Consider the following 18639-nt stretch of genomic DNA (forward strand, 5'->3'; position numbering starts at 1 on the left):
TGGCACGGCCCGCAGGCACGACGTGCTGTGCCGGCCCAAGAAGTTATGGGCCATGCCTGGCCCGTGCCTGGGCCGGGGCGTGCCGGGCCGGCCCGATGGCCATATATAAGCACTAGGGCGCAAACACTAACAAACAGTGGACACAGCTGGCCAATCTATACGCAAGTGAGCACGTAGTGACAGGGCTACGAGGCATCAGTAAGACAAATTGCGGCATATGGTAGTCGTCACTGCTGTTGCTAAGCTCTAAACACTAGTATAGTGCCCATGTTAACGCCACGATTTAATTTCTAGGATGCACACGAAAACAACCAAACAACGATATTTTTCCATAGTTTAAATCTCACACAATTGTATATGACTACGTATATAATTCGAAAAACACTCGAGCATAACAAAGCACTTGCTTGCACGAAGCCCTGCCTCCTTGAGCTCTGGCTTGACAGTGAGGCAATGCTCTCCGCCGGCAATGTAGGGCATCTTTGGAATGTAACAATGTAACATATTTCATAGGAAATCCCATGGGGTCACTCTGAACCCATGCTTCAAATGGTCTAATGTCCAAAGAGCAGAAAGAAAAAACTTGGTTGGACTAACACTCTAAGAGACCTCAATATTTGCATGAGGTAGCCTAGCAAAGCAACATTACTAGACAACTGTAGAAAAATGTTGAATGAAGTTGTCGTGTGCCAGTTAACACAAATAAATGTTTTCGGCATACCTTGTCTATTTTTGAAGATAAAGACTGAAGTTCCCATGTAGCATGTTCGTAATCCAGATCCTTCCATTTCAGCAAGCCATTTGACACTACAGTATATAAATTTAGCACCTAGTGAATTAAAAAAGAACTTCGGCTTCTTTTGGAGGCGTAAGTAATCTTCTCTTCAACAGACGGTGTGGTTCAGTCCATTCGTGTGTCCACCTTATATTGTATAAGAAATCAAATTCAGAAAGGAATCCATCAGCAAGCATGATGATACGTGCATATATCAAACTGAAATTTTATTGAACGTAACATTGAATGAAAATTTGAGTAGTAATTTACAAAATTTCAGTAGTAATTACAAAAAAAACAGCATTGCGCAAAAAACTAATATTACAAATTCACTCCTCCAGCAGTGATTGAAACAATAGGATGAAAGTAAATTCATCCAACAACCAAAATCTCAATCAACAACAAATCAGTGACGCCAATTTCCTCGGGGCGAGGCCGAACATGGATCCAGGAGATGACTTGATTCAGAACTAAAAACAACAGTTGTAGTAGTTATTGTTGTAGTATTAGTAGTAGCATTAGGAGTAGCAACAGAAATCGTAGTAGCAGCAGCAGCTGTAGTAAGAGTAATCATTTTAATTCGGACACTAATACTTGTTTGAATCAGCTACTACTAATTGTTTGAAATAGGGTGTGATTACACTACTACTTCCGTTTACAATCTACAATAGTGTTCGTGAGAGTGCAACATGATTCGAACCAACCTACAATAACAATGAAAAACCTTCAGTACAAATTTCAGTAAAATACATAGGTATGCAGCTAAACAGGCATCATCATGTATCATCAAGTATCGAATTTACAACCATAAGATTTAGTAGTGATAATGCCCACCATTTCTTGGTAGTAAGTATAAGCAGATTTGAACTGAAATATGTACTACAGGCTGCCATATGAGATTTGCTAGATGCATCAATATTCACGATAGCACATTTGAACTAAAACATGTAGAAGTCAATCGACTCCAAAAAGCAACAACGTAGCATGAGTATTAGCATTGGTAGAAGTAATAGTGGTATTGGTAGAACTAAAAATAGATTTTATTAATAATAGATGCAGGCAATTGTTTTGGTAGTACTAAGAACTAATCAGCAATACCCAAAACAACAGATCTATTCTCCCGTATAAAAGACTGTATTTCAGTTCTTGCAAAGTAAATGGAATGGATAAAAGACTGTATTTCCAGTTCATGCAAAGTAAACAAATCGTAAGCACTGCTACTGTAGAAACATCTGGGTAAGCATGTACAAGAAAATAGATTCGAGAAAATATTATTCATATGCCCCGAGGAACTGAAATCCCCTAGCTGGATCACCCCACAACGCTCATGCACGGATCTTCCTCATCCCCTCCTGGATCCATCGCTAGGAGACACCATCGGCAGCGTGAGGGCGGTCCGACGCCATTGATGGGGTGGGGGATGAAGGCCGGAGCTCGAAGGGGATCAATCCACGGCGCCCCTGCATGGATCCTCCTCATCCCAACCTAGATGCATCGCCACCACTGCCTTCAGCGGGAGCAGGTTTTCGCCACCGCCGGCGTGGTAGTGGTGTGCGCTGCCACCGGTGCGGTGGAGGGTGCCGCCGTCTGGTCGCCAGATCCACCACCGTGTGCTGTTTGCAACGAAGCTGGATGCGCCGCTGGTGGGGAGGGAGAGGGGCGCCATCGGTGGGGAGGGAGGAGGGCGCGCCGCCAGTGAGGGATGGAGAAGGGGGCACCGTCGGATGCAGGGCCCCGATCCTGTCGACGCCATCACTGAAGGGAGGGACGGGGAGGGTTGCCGCCGCTAGATGTAGGGGGGCCTCATCGGCGCCAGTACTAGAGGGAGGGGAGGGCACCGCACCTGCCTCCCATGCGTGAGAGGTCGAGGGAGGGAACGAGTGCCATTGATGCCTTTCCTTCTGTTGTCGTCAGTGGCGAATCTAGAATTTTAACTTTAGGTATGCCGCAAAAAAATTCATATACAATTTGATAAATCCATTTTAGCAATTCAGTGACAATTGTAAATTTTACACGTGATTTGGTATACATGCACTAAGTAACATGATAAGGCTTAAATTCAAGGATTAAGTTGAAACCATCTACTAAATACAATATAAATAGTTCAAAAGTCATACCGATAGTTTCAATATAGTCATAAAAGAGTATCAGAGGCTTACAATGTTATTTTTTCATACTGTTTTATTCGACGTTTTCCAAGGAATATGAATGTCCTTACTATATCTTCTTCGTCAACCAGATCAACCACCGGTCTTCCACCACTAGTTCAACCTGATCAGGTGGAGGATTAGAAGGTTCAACTGGATATGAATGTTACCAAATAGCTATAAATGTAGAAAATAATTTTCTAAAAAACACGAAGAGCAAAGATTAAAATTTACCTAACCAAAATAGCGACCGTATATTCTGTAGACAGGACGTGGGAATTAGACGACGATCCTCCGATCCAGCATTCAGAGCATAGGCGGAGGGCGGCATGGCACCTAGGGGCCACGGCCGGCCAGGGCGTCACAGACTCACTTGTCAGGCAGCGACGCACGTGTTCCTCCGTGGCTTCCCATCTGATCGAGATTAGATTAGGAAATTCGAAGGGTCGTATACGGAGCGCACATACCGGACGTTTAGACTTTGGAGAATTAGAGTTCCCTTGCCACATGGGTTGCGTCAGTGCATCATATGGGCCTCCCGTCATCACGTGATGGTGTCCACATATGTTTTTTTTTCTTTTTAACAAATACATCGTATATACAATATAATAGTATATATACTACTGTTGTCTAGGTTTGCAGGGTATGCCGGTGCATACCCTGGCATACCCTGTGGCTACGTCACTGGTTGTCGTGGGAGGTCCGCGGGAGGGACGACAGAGGGCAGACACACTAAACATTGAGCCGTCGGATTTGGATGAATAATGAGAGAATAGCTAAGAGATAATCTGGTACATCTATTTTGATGGTGTTATATTTTCTGGGTGTATTCATGGGTGTGGATGTAGTATAGATCATGACTATGGAGCAGATATTTATTGTGTGGCTATAAATTTATTCTAACTGATGTATTATAGGGTAGCGTAGAAACAGGGTTAAATCTGTACTCGAGTGAGCAGGGATCGAGTGAGACCAAAGCTAGGACGCGTCAGTAAAGACAAATGTGGCGTATAGTTGTCGTCACCGCCGTTAGTCCCGTGGGTCCTGTGCCTTTCCCTGGCAAGGAAAACAACGCACGTTCTCGTACACTGATGTCTGATGATGATGACCTGCCGCTGCCGCATCTGCATCTTGCCGGTGTTCAAAAAGGCTGCAAGTGCGGAAGTGCCCCCAAGCCTAGATGTACGTACTGTCCTATGGCCGTATCTTATGCAGATGAGATATTCCCTTGCCACACCAGCTGAACTGCGAAGCGAGAATCCTGCTCCTGCTCGAAGCGGACAGTCCTCGCCTACTCATGGGCTCATGGCTCATCACGGAGTCAGGGTCACGAGACTACCGGAACGAATCAGATTCCGATCACCGGTCAGACTGTTCGGCTGCGCTGAAATGATACGGATTATTACTCATGTGAGAAAAATATTGTTCTGATTGTTTACGACCCAGCGAACAGGTCGGTCTGCCCACGGGAGCATTTCTCGGAGATCCGAAAGACCGGCGCAGGCATGATGCATCGATCGGATGCGATGAAGCAGGGAGGATGCCGGAGGCGAGGGTGCGGACAACCGTTTGCGAGCGGAGGCCGGGGCTCCCTCGCGCGGTGGCGCCCCTCTCGTGTTGTCTCTTCCCGTGGCCCGTACGCGGGGGCTGGGCGGAATTTGTCCCGTCCGTGCCGGTCGCGTCCACGCGAAACAACAAAGCACGGCAGCGTCCGTGTCCGCGGCCCGCCTCGGGAAGAAATTAGGTGCACCTTACATGCCGGCATGTCTGGTGCAGTCCCCGCCATGGATTCCTTGCTGTTACGGCATACGTACACGTACGCGATCTGTATTCGGCGTACGTGCATCATGCGCCGGCCGGGTGCATCCAATTCGGCATGCCGCCGGAGATGCGATGCCGATACGATACGATGGCCCGGGGTGAGCGACGGGGAGGCGACCGAAGCAGGCCAGGAGCTCCTCGTCTTTTCCGGGGCATGAGCATGATAGATGATTGCTGATCCGGCACAGTAGATGGGTATGTGGACCGTGGTCGTTACGTGCGCACAATGATACAAGCTGGTACTTTGGCAGCGATGTAATTTGAAGTTTAGCGATGCCCGGCGCGTGTGACAGCGGCTACGCACGAGCTGGACCAGTGCTGGGCACAGTACAAGCTTTGGCAGTTCCAGGAACCAGGGACCCCCCCGGGTGGGGGCGACGGCCACGGCAGGAGAGAAGGGAATGCTGCGGTGGCAGAAAGGGACACGCACGCACGCTAGCTCCACCGTTGCCGCGCTGATCAATGGCGCAGGACGTACGTGACGCCCCCGACCGCGCGCGCCGCCACCACGATGCGGGTGCGGCATCGGCATGGCAGCTGTTTCGTTCGCCTCTCGCTCTGCGCTCGGGCCAACCACCGCCCCATCCCTCGCTGAACTCCATGCGCGCACGGGCACGCGCGTGCCAGTGCGATGCGATGCGACGCGAGACGGGCCCGGGGCACGGGTTCCCGTCCTTGATCTCCGACGCCATCGATCCAGATTCCATCTAACCCGTTCGGCTGGGTAGAAAAAACGACTTATGTCGATGCTAATGCTGATACTGATTTGTTATGAGAGGGTTGAAACAGTATGGCCGATAAGCTCAAGCGAACAGTGGCAAAACTAAAAGAACGCAACGCCTTTCAACGTCCTTTCCCTTCTCACCAGGTCTCGCCATGATTAGCGCCATAAACATCACTCGATCTATCATGTTCACTAGTAGTGGTAGGAGTAGAAAACAAAAAAAGTACATTCTCGTGCGTTTTGCCAATACGCGGAAATGGAACAAAATGATGTAGCGTATTGCCTTTGAGCAGCGCACGTACATTGCCACCCCGGGTAACAAAAGAGAAAGACAATGCACGTATACGACAAGTGCCCACTACTATACGCGCCACGCCGGTGGCGAGCGGCGGTGGCGTGACGGCGTCCTGGGCACCGGCGGCCTGCCCGGTAGTTCCCGGCGCGAGACGGAGGAGGTCCGCCCGGCCTGGGCTGGCGCAGCAGTCGAGGGACGCGGCGACGACGAACACGTCGTCCCAGATCTCGGCGAAGGCCCGGAGGATGGCGTCGTGGTGGTGCGGCGCAGTTGAGGGTGAGGAAGCGCCGGAGCATCTCGCGCAGGTCCTCGCCGGCGACGATCCCGTTCTCCACGATCATCTGCAGCATCGACCGCCGGAAGTCGCGGAGCGGGTCGTCCGACCGCTTCACCACCGCCACGCTGCCGTCGAGCCCCGCGCCCGAGCCCGCGTCGCCGTCGTCCGCATCGACGAACCGGTCCTCTTTGGCGTCCCTGATGAGCTCGCCCTTGGCTCTCCTGTGCTCCTGCCGCAGCGGCAGCAGCGCCGGCGCCGGCGCCGGCTCCGGAGGCGAGAGCTTGTCCTCGCGGTGGTGGTGTCGTCCCTTCCGCGCCGCGCCCCACGACGCGACGCTCCGCTCCAGCTCGCTGAGCTCGCGCAGCAGACCGGAGAAGCTCGGAGTGGCGACGGCGCTCTCCGTCTCCGGCAGCATCCGGCATCCGCCGTCCTTGTAGCCCAGCTCCGCCACGGCGTCTTCCCAGAGCGAGGACGACGACGCGGTCGTTAGGGTGTCCGTCGTCGTCGACGCCCACGGGTTCAGCCTGGAGCTCCTGCGGCGCGGCGCCGTTGTCGTCGCGGACGGCGACGCGGACGCGGACACGGACACCGACACGCTCTTGGCGTCCTTGCACCCGCAGCCGAGCGCGAACCCCGCGCCGCTGCCGCTGCCGCCGTGGAGCCTCTTGGCCGGAACGGCAGGGCTCTTCATGGCTCGTGCTCCTGCCGCTACCTCACCGAGCTGTGGTAACCTTGCGCAGAGGACAGTGGTGTGGTGTGTGTGGGTCTGGGCGTCTGGGTTTCGTGTTGCAAGGCTGGAACGGCTCGCGACGTCTTATAAAGCGAGGCGGCCAGCGTCCCCGACCCCGCAAATGGGCGCGTCTGAGCCCAACTTGCCTGTTGCCAACCATCAGAGTGGCGCCGGCGTTTTGCATCCAAGTATGGGACGTTCGGAAGCCGTCGGGTCTCGAATCGAACGGATCGGCAGGCGCCACGGCACGCCACCGGTTCGATCTCTCCAATGATTCCCTCCTGTGAGATTGAATTGAAACAAAACAAGGCGCTAATGAATGAGCTGCACAGTTTGTAACTATTTGCAAATCGAAGAGTTAAAAAAAAACACTGCAAAAAGATGCAGGATTGCAGATGGCACAGTTGCGTTATTAACTACGTGCCCTCACGCATGTGCCAACCTTACGCCTGCAGGTCCCGAGATGGCGCATTGGACCATCGGTTGCTCACAAACCTGCAGCGTGGGCTGAATTTTTTACATTTTAGTATTTTTTTTTAAGTTTCTCGCAGATAGATCTCTGACCGAAAAAATTTAGAAAATGGACCCTTAGCTCGACGTCACCCTTAGCTCGGCGTCATTGGTGCTGGCGCCGAGCTAACACGTCTCGGCGCTAGCGTCTCTGGCGCCGAGCTCCTGAGCACGGCAGATGACATGGCAGTGAGCTCGACGCCAGTCACTCTGGCAGCAGTGAGCTCGGCGCCAGTCACTCTGGCGCCGAGCTCGGCACCGTAGATCTTGGCGCCGAGCTCACTGCCATTTAACTCCGGCCAACCTTCCTGCCCGAATGTTCTTTCTCTTCTTTCTCCTCCCTCTCGGGTTTTTTCTCTCCCCACTTTACCCTACCTCACGAATCGGCATATTGGACCTTGGAAACTTTGATTTGATCCGTAGATCTTCGAGAGCAAGGTATCCTCGCTCCCCTCCTAGTTTTTTTCGCATCGATTCGGTATGTATTAGTCGGATTTTTGAACGTAATAATCGTCATCACTTAGAGTTTCATTGTATCCATCAATATATGTATTATACAACCATAGGATGATGCCAAGGCGTGGAAAAGCTAGCAAACCTAGGCGCATGTAGTTATGTTATGGGTTCATTGTTGTACATCAAATGGAAAACCCTAGGTTTATGGTTTAATATTAACTGCTTTGGGTTCTTAGAACGAAATTGATTGTATTGTAGTTATGGTTCTCATTGATATTTATTTGTGATGTTTTGATTTATGTTTGTTAAATTACATCCGTTTTGTTAGATGCAAGAAATGTTTCGGGAAAAGTTTTGGCGAAAATGGAGTCGTCCTCGAGAATTATATCCCGACGCGTCTAGCAAAGATGCCCTCGTTCCTTCTGACCTCCATGTCTCTAACTATGACTGTGGTTTTCCGGCCCATGTTTTTTAATCGAAACATCCGGACATAGCGACGCGTTGCTTCTACACATATAGTCGTTTTAATATAAGAAATTGTTTCCACTATCATTTTTCTTTATTTGTGTAAGTATGCTACTAATATTTTATTAGAATCTCGTTGTGTAGGACCATGAGAGGTGCTTTTTCTTTCAGTGGATCGACGGTGTAGACAAATTTGATCCTAGTTACCTCCTTTTCGACGATTGGTTTAGAGGGAGACATCCACGTGAGCACTTCAAGTGGTGGGTTCCACCCTCCTAACCCTCCGCCAATGACGGCTAAGGAGAAGCACCTAGCCACAGTTAGACGACTCGAGGAACCTCCTCTTGTGCGATTATGGAGATCGAGCTGTGATAAACCCTAAGAATACGTTGGAGTTTGTGTGTCCAAACAAGCATGAAGTAAGTGCAAAATGTATGTATTGAAATATTGAGCTATATGTGTTCATGTACTAATGTCTACTTATTTAGGTGTTTTCAATGGCAAAGTGTCGTTTCAAGGAATGGTTGTATGGTCCTAAGAACCAATGACAGGAAGAACCGTGAAAGGTTAAAGAAAAGAAGAAAGAAAGGGTAATTTACAAAGCACCTCCTGTCATGTGCGAATGTGGTGTTAAATCCAACTATGGCCTAGTCCCTTTGGAGCTTGGAATATGCCATTATTGCGGCCATATGGTTGAGTATGATGAGGTTGGTTATTTTTGTGGTAAACATGAAATCGTATTTTGTTTCTTTTGCTAAGACATATATGATAGAATTTGCCGTTTGAACAGAGCACTAGGAAATGCAGGTGGGAATGTTATGATGGTCAAGCTAAGTTCTTGGATGAACTAAAGAAGAGGCAAGTAATTGCACGGAAGAGTGGATATGCACCTGACTACGTCAACCTATTCGTTAAACATCACAAAAAAAAGATGTGTGAGTTTGCTAGACAGCGTGGTATATATAACCCAATCGATATTGAGCTTAACAAATGGGGATTGGAGAGGCGGATGACGTTAGAGGAGGAGAGGGCAAGGAATGAGGCAAGGAAGGAGACAAGAGTACAGATGTAGGTCTTGAACGAGCATGTTGTTGTATTATGTGGCAGTGAGTGTTAGACAACATTTTTTTCGTTGCATGATTTTAAATGAAATATAACCGTGTTGCTAACTGATTGCATTTTATACATGAAGGGATTGGTTGCAGCGAGGAACATGTCGCAGAGCTGGCTCGTACAAGGTATGAGGAGAAGAAGTTAGATGAGCATAGATCTCGAGTTGGTCGCACCGTTCATTCACCGATTGTGTTGTCTAATGAGGGGGGCGAGGATGAGGACGACACTAGCAGACTAAGTGAGCTCATTGCTCTAGCAGAGGCGAGCTTGCAGGCATAGGAGGCTAAAGACGATACTGGCAGACTGAGCGAGCTCATCGCTCTAGTAGAGGCGGGGTTGCAGGCGGAGCAGGCAGAAGAAGACACTGGCAGACTGAGCGAGCTCATCGGTCTAGCAGAGGCAGGCTTACAGACGAAGGAAGATGACGACGCGTTCTTCACTCAGGCCGCAGCGGCCGTAGATGAAGCGAAGGCCGCTTACTACAGGCGATAGGCAGGTCAGAGAAACACAGGTGAGCCTAGCCACAGCAACATGGTTGTAGTAGAGGACTGATACTCGGATGATGAGTTGCTTACTCAGTACGTTTCAGACTGAGGATTTGGAAGTGCATTTGCCCCTATGTCTACTATCGACACGTACTTTTAGTATTAATATGGCTTGTAATGTGGAATAGTATTGAACTTTTCATTATGTGGTTGTTTTCATTATTTATGGTCTTAATATTCCGCTTAATGATACGGATGTATTGAAATGTGAACACATACTGCAAATAAAACCTAACGACGTACGACATTATATAATTCAACACACGAAACAAATGAAATGGCATGTGAGAACATATACTTAACCTGGGTACAGAGTTTCCTTCGACTAAACCTAACATGCCTTAGGTTATTAAACCAAACAACAAACACATAGATGTGGCATGTGAATAACATAAAGTCATCCTAGTAGTGTGGCCACATAGCCAATTGTGTTGCACCTTCTCCATAGTAGCCTCCCGTTGTTGTTGTTGGTGGTGGCGGGAGTGACGGGAGAGGCCCCTTGTTCTTGTGGTTAGAGCAAGTGCAATATGAATCATTGCAGAGTGCCTTCTGTGAATCGACATCATTGTTGTTGTCGTCCTGTCCGTCGTCCTTGTAACCGCTGCTAACTTTCCTTTCTAGATCGAAGATACGGTCCTGCAGGTAGTAGATGTACTCCGCATACGGATAAATAGGTCGAGGATCGACCCACCTACTGAACCCACAGTTGTCTTCGACCAAAGAAGACTACAATAAGTATGTCGTGTAAGTTATATACAGGAGGAACATATTGAAGAAATAAATAGTAATAGCAATTACCCATGCTCGCGGGTATTTAAAGAAACGATGACCTCTATCTATTCCCTCGGTGAACATTTGCACTAGGCAGTCATCACCATGCATGCATTTTGGCCACTCTTATTTCCTTTCATCGTATCATCTCAGTGGTGCCTCTTTGGTGAAATCACTTTTGCTCTCAACTGGGAACCTCTCATAAAGAGCTTCCTCAAAGAAATTAGGACCAAGAGGACCCTCCCACCTAATGGTAGTTCCCATTCCCCTTTTCTCTTCCTCTGGACGACCCTCCAGACATTGGTACTGCAATAAAAGAAAATGCTGAGTGAGTGTTCTTCTTACCTTGTTGTGTTGTTGTGTGAATGAGAGGGAGTGAGTGGTTATTTAATAGGTTGAGGACGAAGGAATAAAGGCTCTCAATGTGCATGTAGGGCGGAGGCGGCGGAGGCGGGAAGGCGAGGCGCGGCGGGGGGAGGTCGGGAGGGCAAGCGACGGGCGGTGAGACAGGCGGGCAACGGCGGGGAGCGGGGGGGGGGGGGGGGGGGGGTGCCAGGAGGCGTGGCTGGGGGCGCGAGCGCGGCGCGGGGCCGGGGCTCGAGAGGCGGAGTGGGAGTGGCCTAGCGGGCGGCGGCGGCGGGGGGAGGAGCTCGGTATGCTAGGGGAGAGAGGGAGAGGAAGAGAGGCGCGGGGCCCATAGGTATTAAAGGCTCGGCGCCAGTCACTCTGGGCGCGGCGCCAAGATCACGGCGCGAGTCACTGCCATGTCATCTGCCGTGTCCAGGAGCTCGGCGCACGCTGGCGCCGAGACGTGTTAGCTCAGCGCCAGCACCAATGGCGCCGAGCTAAGGGTCAATTTTCTGAATTCTTTCCGTCAGGGGTTTATTTGTGAGAAACTTAAAAAAGGATAAAATGTAAAAAATTCGGCAGCGTGGGTCTGTGGGAAGTAGAAGTCCGCGCGCGCGGTCAAGTTTGGCATAAAAACTCTCTGTGGCGCGCGCCGTTGTCGTGGACGACGGGGCGATTCCGGGGGGGGCACGTTTCGTTCCTTCGCCAATCGCCAACGACCCGTTGTTGCCGCATCCTGCCGGAATTGTGCTGTTGTTTTCTGGTCACGTTGTTTAGTTCAAGAGTCGGACAATTGACAGTCCGAGGAGTTAAAAGGGGGGAAAAAGAGATGAGGACAGTCCTCGTGCTGATAGGGGCGGACACACAATTAGCCAAAGACTAGGACAATTACATTAGGCAGTAGTGCTAATTGTGCTTGGCTATTGAAAAATAACAATTTATTCACTTAATTAAGGGCTAAGACTTGGGTCATAGCCCTAGTGGCCCTAGTGCCAGGTACGCCAGTGCGAGCGGCCACCGTGAGAAACTACTGCTAATTGACGATATGTGTCCATATCTTCGAAAAAAATCCAATCACACATAACTTTAAAAAAAATCCAATCACACATGCTTTTTTTCTAACTTTATGTAATAATATTCGTTTTAATCAATTACTCCTACTTCTCTTAGATTTATAGAATGGTTCTGAATTAACGCGGTTGAATGATTGTGTATTGACTCGTGTCATCAACCATCTCCACGGCGGGGTATTTAGGGAGTGTCCGTGCCCAAGTTTTTTCCTAGTTGAAGGGCCATGAACAGAAAAAAACTAAACACTTCATCGAGAAGAGAACCCATGGAGGCAATGGGTTCTTGTTGATCTATACCTTCTCGGCTTCTCAAGCAACTCCATGATTCCTACCTAGGGCCTATTCCTAGCTAATCAACACAGAGGAGAGGAGTACGAGGAAAGAGCTAATTTTTCTACAGCGGTTTCTTAAAACCGTTAGCATTCGATCACGTAAAAGCAACGCGCGCTAGCGCTACCGTGGAGAGGTCTGAATCATGTCCCCACAAAAAGCACATGCCTGATCGCATCAGATGGTTTGCGATGTGGATGCGTGATGGTTCTTAGTTATGTTGGCTTTTATAAGTACTAGCATTATATTATGTTGGATTTGTACTGTTTCTTTTATCTATGTCAACGCGTGCCTGTGTCACTGCATGCTTAGTGTTTCATCGTACGCATCAACTGCATAATCAACTCTAGTGGGATGGGATCGATCCGGAGACTTTTCCCTGTGTGCCATTATAAAAGATCGTAATCCTCTGTGTGTCCCTGAAAAAATTCAGCGGTCTTCAGTGTCACTACTCCAACTTTTTCGTGTCAACCATGCCACTTCCGTCAGTTTGGGCTCTAACGCCGTCAAACTGCAGGTGTGAAAAGACGAAAATGCCCTTAAATTCAAATATGTTATTAATTTTTTTTAGCATCTTAACGACTTCAAATGAAAAAACTCAAAACTAGAAAGTTGTAGATCTCGTCGAGATCTATAATTTTCATATAATTTTTTTTCATTTAATTTCGCAAAAAAATAATATGATTTTTTCTAAGATATATTAATCATATCAAATCATATTTTTTTACGGAATTAAATGAAAATAATTTTTATATGAAAATTATAGATCTCGACGAGATCTACAACTTTCTAGTTTTGAGTTTTTTCATTTGAAGTCGTTAAGATGCTCAAAAAAATAATAATATATTTGAACTTAAGGGCATTTTCGTCTTTTCACACCTGCAGTTTGACGGCGTTAGCGTCCAAACTGACGGAAGTGGCATGGAGGACACGAAAAAGTTGAAGTAGTGACGCTGAAGACCGCTGAATTTTTTCAGAGGCACACAGGGGATTACGATCTTTTTATAATGGCACACAGGGAAAAGTCTCATCGATCTGCTAGATGTAAGCCTGACCAGAGAGGATGCCAAGTAAAAATCGTGAAAAGGGGTGAAAAGTGCGCAATCTGGAGTCATAATACACTCCAATCTCCAGTCGATCTCCAACCAAGGTCCCCTCAGGGTGACCAGGAGCATGGCGGAAGCATTCCCCGGCCCTGTGGCCCTTGCGTCCGTACCGTGCGGGCAATTATACAGGACAGCTGGGTTCTGCCCCCTGAAAGACTGTATTGATCGTGAGAGCTCAGCATGATCTCCACGGATACGTACACGCCGCGAGAGACGGAGGAAATGAATTTTTTTTGTTTATTAAGAGTCCTTGGGCCCAAGCAAAAAAGGCCCAGCACTGCACCCAACTGAGCATGGGGTTGGGACGCGCTCACGCGCAGGATCAATTGGACCCAGCATGAGGCCTCGAGCCTTGGGCTCGCACCGTGGCGGACGATATCCAAGACGACAGGGCTTCATGTTGACATCTGGTTAGCATGAAGCCCAGGACCAAGAACATGCAGCCCGTTCAGATATATCGATACTTGTGAGGACTGAGGACTGAGGATGGATTGACAAATCAAAAAGTTGCCAGGATCGATGATCGTGCGCCATGGTTAGCAGACAACCAGTTAGCTCAGCTGTGCAGCGCCTAAATCGTCAGCAGGGGACCGGGGCGGGGACGCCGTGCCAGAGGCGACGAGGACGGAGAGCCACGCGATGAGCGGGGTGCCGAGGAGGACGAGCCCCGCGGGCACCATCCACAGCATCGCGTTCGCGCGGCGGAACGCGACCGCCCACCACGCCAGCAGCGCCCCGCCGCCGAGCCCCGCGGCGGCCAGCAGGCTCGCGGTCACGGCCACCGCCTGCGCCATGGGACGACGATGAGGGAGCCTGCCTCGGCGACCCGGACAAGCGCCGTCACGGCCCCAGCTGGACTTGGACCTCCTGTTATCTCGCTGGCCGCCGTGGCCGGCGGAGCGGTCGTCGAAGGCGGCGGCTTGCGGGGGGGGGAGGAGACCTGCTGCGGCACTGCACTTCACGGTTCCGGCCTCCGATCCAGGACCGGGTTACTTTACGCGCGCCTATATACTCGCGCGCGGCCGGTTCGTCAAACACGCTGCGAAGTGCGAACCTGCAGTGCCCACCGCATCCGCATGCATGCCGTGTATCTGGTCATCCGCGTGCTTTCTGGCTCAGGAAGGTAAATCCAATTCGACACGACTGAGAGGCGCATATGGCCCAGTGGAGCTACACATTAGCGTGAAATCTTATCCGATCCTTTTTTGGACGTCTTAGTGTTGAAGCAATACCGGAATATTTGTTTCTGATGGGCTGATGGCAAAAGGGTTAGAAATTCGTGCGCCTTACATTCTGAAATCCTGCCGCAATTGATAGGGAGCCACGTTCTGAAACCCTGCTGCATTTGGTAGGGAGCCGTGGCAGCGCACCGAGCCACCGGCGGGCCGGCATACTCCTGTCAAAGCACGCGTATCTGCTTTGACGGGATAAACGTGCGCATCGCGCATGTCTCTTTCAACTTGCCGTCGACGTTGGCTTGATGGGATGGTTAGGAAAACACCAGCGAGAAAGATCCCAGAACATTCAAGATTGGCGGACTCAATTCTTCTAGAAGCCGTAGCAACTTTGCCTCGGTGGTTCCGTTGTTACTTTGTTAGTGGTTCCTTCTTCCCAGTGAGCCTAAGTTGCTCTCGTAGGATTAAGTACTGTAGCAGAGTTGGTGTAAGCAGGAGTTGAGTAGAAACGAGCTGCGGACGCAGTCAGCAAAGGAACCTGATTTCGTCAGTCGTCGCCTATAGAAGACCCATGCGGAACAACACAAAATTACAAACACAAGGACTTACTGTTTAAAAAGGTGCACAGTCAATCACAAGATAAAATGCCGGAGACTGCTGCACCGCAGGGTAGATTAAGCACCAAGCAAATCGTCGCGTAAAATGAAAATCATACAAGAGATTGTATCTGACAAAGTCAATAATAATCAGTACACTTACAATAGATCCACATCTTGGCTTCTAACAATTAGGACGATGAGAAGTGACCAACTGACATATACACCCAAATCAGTACTAATAAAGGGGCTAATACCTTCTAGGCACACAATCTAGGAGAATAGCGGAAGACCTACACAGTAAACAAGCTGCAGAAATAGCGGCGTTATCAACTACACAGGCATACCGCATACCCTATACACAAGCTTGCTCTGCTTCATCGGACTTCTTCATGGACCTACTGAACTGAAATACAGGGTGTCTGCAGAGCCTCCCTACTCCTTTCCTAAATTTAAATTTGTCAAAGAGACCTTCCTCATTGTTGTTACTGAACTCATTTTGGCTGGTCAAATCAGTGTCCAATGGAGTAATTTCACTGTTGCTTTTCTGGTCACCCCTGCTACTGTCATGATTCTTGGGTCCATCAGTGCTGCCTTGCGTCTCATGATGAAGAGCTTCTTCCACTCTAAAAAGGAACTGATCAAGCTTAGTCTCATCAATTATAGGATAATCTACGTTTTGCTGACTTGAACAGACAAAGGGCATGTCCAAATGCTCTAAAGTTTGAGGTTCATCTTTGTCGCTGGAGGAACCAGAGTTCGATGGGAATGCCCTGGTTACTTTAGCAGCCTCCTCCCTTTCATTTACAGTCTTCAAGATCAGTGTCTTGAGGAAATTCATCACTTGAACTGCATGTATCAAAGCAGTCAAGGGGTCCGCCATCTGAAGGAGATCAATGCTCCGTGGTTAGACTACAGATTCTGAAAAAAATGTAGGCAGAGAGAAACAAATATGCTTGCCAGTAACCTTGGTCATATTTGGTGCAAAAACCATAGCAATGTTGCGAGCATTCATCTTGTTGTAGCTTTCATTTTCCACAACATCTGCCATGAGATTGATGGCCCATTCAAGTAATGCTGCTTCAACAGGAGGTAGGGCACTTGCAAGATGGCTACACTCTTCTTCGGTGTTGCAGTGCATCACTTGTTCTGGAGTAAACGAGTCCAATACTCCACTTGGAAGTTCCCGAAACCATGCCTATAATCAGCAACCCCTACATTAATCATGACTAATGTAGAAGAGAAACTAAATAAAAAGGAATCTTAATTTGCTGAGCTATACTTTGTGCTTCATATTGATCAGTGTATTGGTTATTGGGTGTGTCTGAATGAACATATTTAAAGACTAAATATTAAAGTTGTAGACAGTGACACTGCCAATCTATATATGCAAAAGTTTGCCAAGTTAACAAAACAAAGGCAATGCAAAAGGAAAACAGAAAAGGTAAACACTCGAACAAACCTTTATCAGTCCGGCGAGGCAGTGCAAATCAACACCATCTGGAACAACCCCCCTGTTTAGTTGATCCCTCACATATAGTTCCTGGCTATTGTCTGCATTTATCCTGAATATCCCTTCAGCCTAGTCAAACAAGGAAAACAAAAAAAAAAATCAGAACTATCTGTGCTGCCACTCTGATTTCAAAATTTCCGCATCTGTTACCTGAAGACCCCCAAGTGAATATAACTTCGTTTGCATAGTCAAGAGTATTGTTGGCACACTGTTTCCTCTTCTATCATACGAGCACTGCATGGAAGTTGGTGAAACTCCAAATACGCTTACACTGTATACAGAAATATACCATTTAGTAAACCTAAATACAGTTAGGCTTCAGGTAAACACAAGTGAAGGTGTTAAACTTGTAGAATCCCCTAGTGCAACTCAAAGGCTATGGATGAGGTACATCAATACCAGGACAATGGAACAGATAGACACTAACTAAAAAAACCGATAATAAACTTAGGTATCTTTGCCTGCATGGAAATGAATATAGAAAACTAAAAAGGACAGATCATCACAATATCCCACTCCCTGGTAAGTACAAACAGACTTATTTCCCACAGGAAAAGCACTTTAGAATATTCGGCAGTAGCTGAACTTGATCATGTCAGCCTTGGAAACAGCAGCTGTCCTGAAAATGAGGTACGATCACAAAGCAACAGCCTTATCGGCTTGTCGCATCATCATGTGTAAACCCGAAAGCTAACAGCTATCGTACTGTGACATGTTTGTTCAGTTAGGTGGCGCTGTTGGACAACTTAGCTTAATGTCAGAACGACGCAAAATTCAGTCCAACCAGGCGCCAAATTCCAAATTTCTGGGGGCGGAATCCCAGTCGCAGAGTTCACCCACAAAATTGTCTGCGAATCCAGGGCAGGAAACTATGTACATACGCAGATCAAACAATGCGGGGAGCAAAGGTGTTGGAACACTGACCTGGCGCTCGGCACGGGGCGAGGCACGTCGGGCTCGAGGTCGGCGGGGAGGCCGAGGAAGCCGACGAAGCGGTCGAAGGTGACGTGCGAGACGTGCCGCACATCCGTTGGCCCCCCTATCTGCATACCCGGCGGGGGCGTCGCCCCGTCATCCTCCAGCTCCTCCGGCTCGCGCACGCCGGCGCCGGCGCTGCTGCTGCACAACATGAGCGACCTCCGGAGCGCCCCCGTCACCATCTCAACCACGGACACCCCTCCCCTGGCCTCCGTTGCCGGCAGCATCAGCGGAGACGAAACCGTCACCTCATCCATCTCCTCCTCCTCCTCCCCCTCGAACTCCTCTTCTTCCTCCTCTTCTTCCTCTTCTTCTTCCTCCTCGTAGGAGTCGGTGTCTGAGTGGGACAGGGGGATCTGGTGGCCGAATCGGATCTCGGACGACAGCGCCATGGGATTCTAACCCCTACGCGAGAAGCAAAGAGTGGAGGGGAGGTGGGAGAGAAGTGGGCGGCGAGCGGCGGCGGCGTGGTGTGTTGTTTTGTAGGCAAAAAGCCTCGCTTGGACGCTGTGGCTGGTTTGTTTGTTCTACTAACTGCCAGTTTATATACAACAGGCAACAGTTTTTATTCCTGGCCGCCTCATGTGATTACGCTTGCCGCCTCGTTGGAGCAGCCGCTGCTGTTTCCGTCCGGCTGGTGCTTTTGACTGCATCTTAGTCTCAAATAAAATGGATAGATTAAGATTTATAGAAATGCAACACACATGTGTTTTAGCGTAAAAAAACACATGGATTTTTTCTCACTTCGTCCCTCCGGTTCTGCTGACGCCGCGCAACACACGCATGCGTCCTCTGATCCCGCCCACGCCGTTGCTATGTCCAAGCGAAGCGACGTGTTCTCTGACGCCGCGCAACGTGCAGCTCGGTCTGTAGCGGATCCGGCTCCAATAGTCT

The 18639-nt window shown here is 49.1% G+C and overlaps 1 protein-coding gene, 1 long non-coding RNA gene and 1 pseudogene across 2 annotated transcripts; all 3 read right to left on the minus strand.

Annotated features, from left to right (window-relative positions):
• Positions 1-308: 308 nt before the first annotated feature.
• Positions 309-1285, minus strand: LOC136463968 (uncharacterized). Its single transcript, XR_010761122.1, has 2 exons — positions 722-1285; positions 309-554 (listed from the first exon to the last, which is right to left on the minus strand). It is a non-coding gene; the product is annotated as an uncharacterized lncRNA (long non-coding RNA).
• Positions 1286-5685: 4400 nt separating this feature from the next.
• LOC136463969 (transcription repressor OFP8-like) lies at positions 5686-6810 on the minus strand (annotated as a pseudogene).
• Positions 6811-15391: 8581 nt separating this feature from the next.
• LOC136463970 (rho GTPase-activating protein 5-like) lies at positions 15392-18245 on the minus strand. Its single transcript, XM_066462934.1, has 5 exons — positions 17692-18245; positions 16918-17038; positions 16717-16836; positions 16222-16452; positions 15392-16137 (listed from the first exon to the last, which is right to left on the minus strand). Exons 1-5 carry the CDS (start codon positions 18135-18137, stop codon positions 15610-15612), a joined length of 1446 nt encoding a protein of 481 aa, XP_066319031.1. The 5' UTR covers positions 18138-18245; the 3' UTR covers positions 15392-15609.
• Between the last annotated feature and the right edge of the window lie 394 nt (positions 18246-18639).

The sequence above is a fragment of the Miscanthus floridulus genome, chromosome 7, assembly GCF_019320115.1.
Source record: "Miscanthus floridulus cultivar M001 chromosome 7, ASM1932011v1, whole genome shotgun sequence".
NCBI classification, from domain to species: Eukaryota; Viridiplantae; Streptophyta; class Magnoliopsida; order Poales; family Poaceae; genus Miscanthus; species Miscanthus floridulus.

Excerpts from the sequence above, each read along its gene's own strand:
- LOC136463970 (XM_066462934.1), bottom strand. The coding sequence starts at position 18,137 with ATGGCGCTGTCGTCCGAGATCCGATTCGGCCACCAGATCCCCCTGTCC. Across the intron at positions 17,039-17,691 it reads CGCCCCGTGCCGAGCGCCAG|TGTAAGCGTATTTGGAGTTT; the intron begins GTCAGTGTTCCA and ends TTCTGTATACAG. Across the intron at positions 16,837-16,917 it reads ATTCACTTGGGGGTCTTCAG|GCTGAAGGGATATTCAGGAT; the intron begins GTAACAGATGCG and ends TTGTTTGACTAG.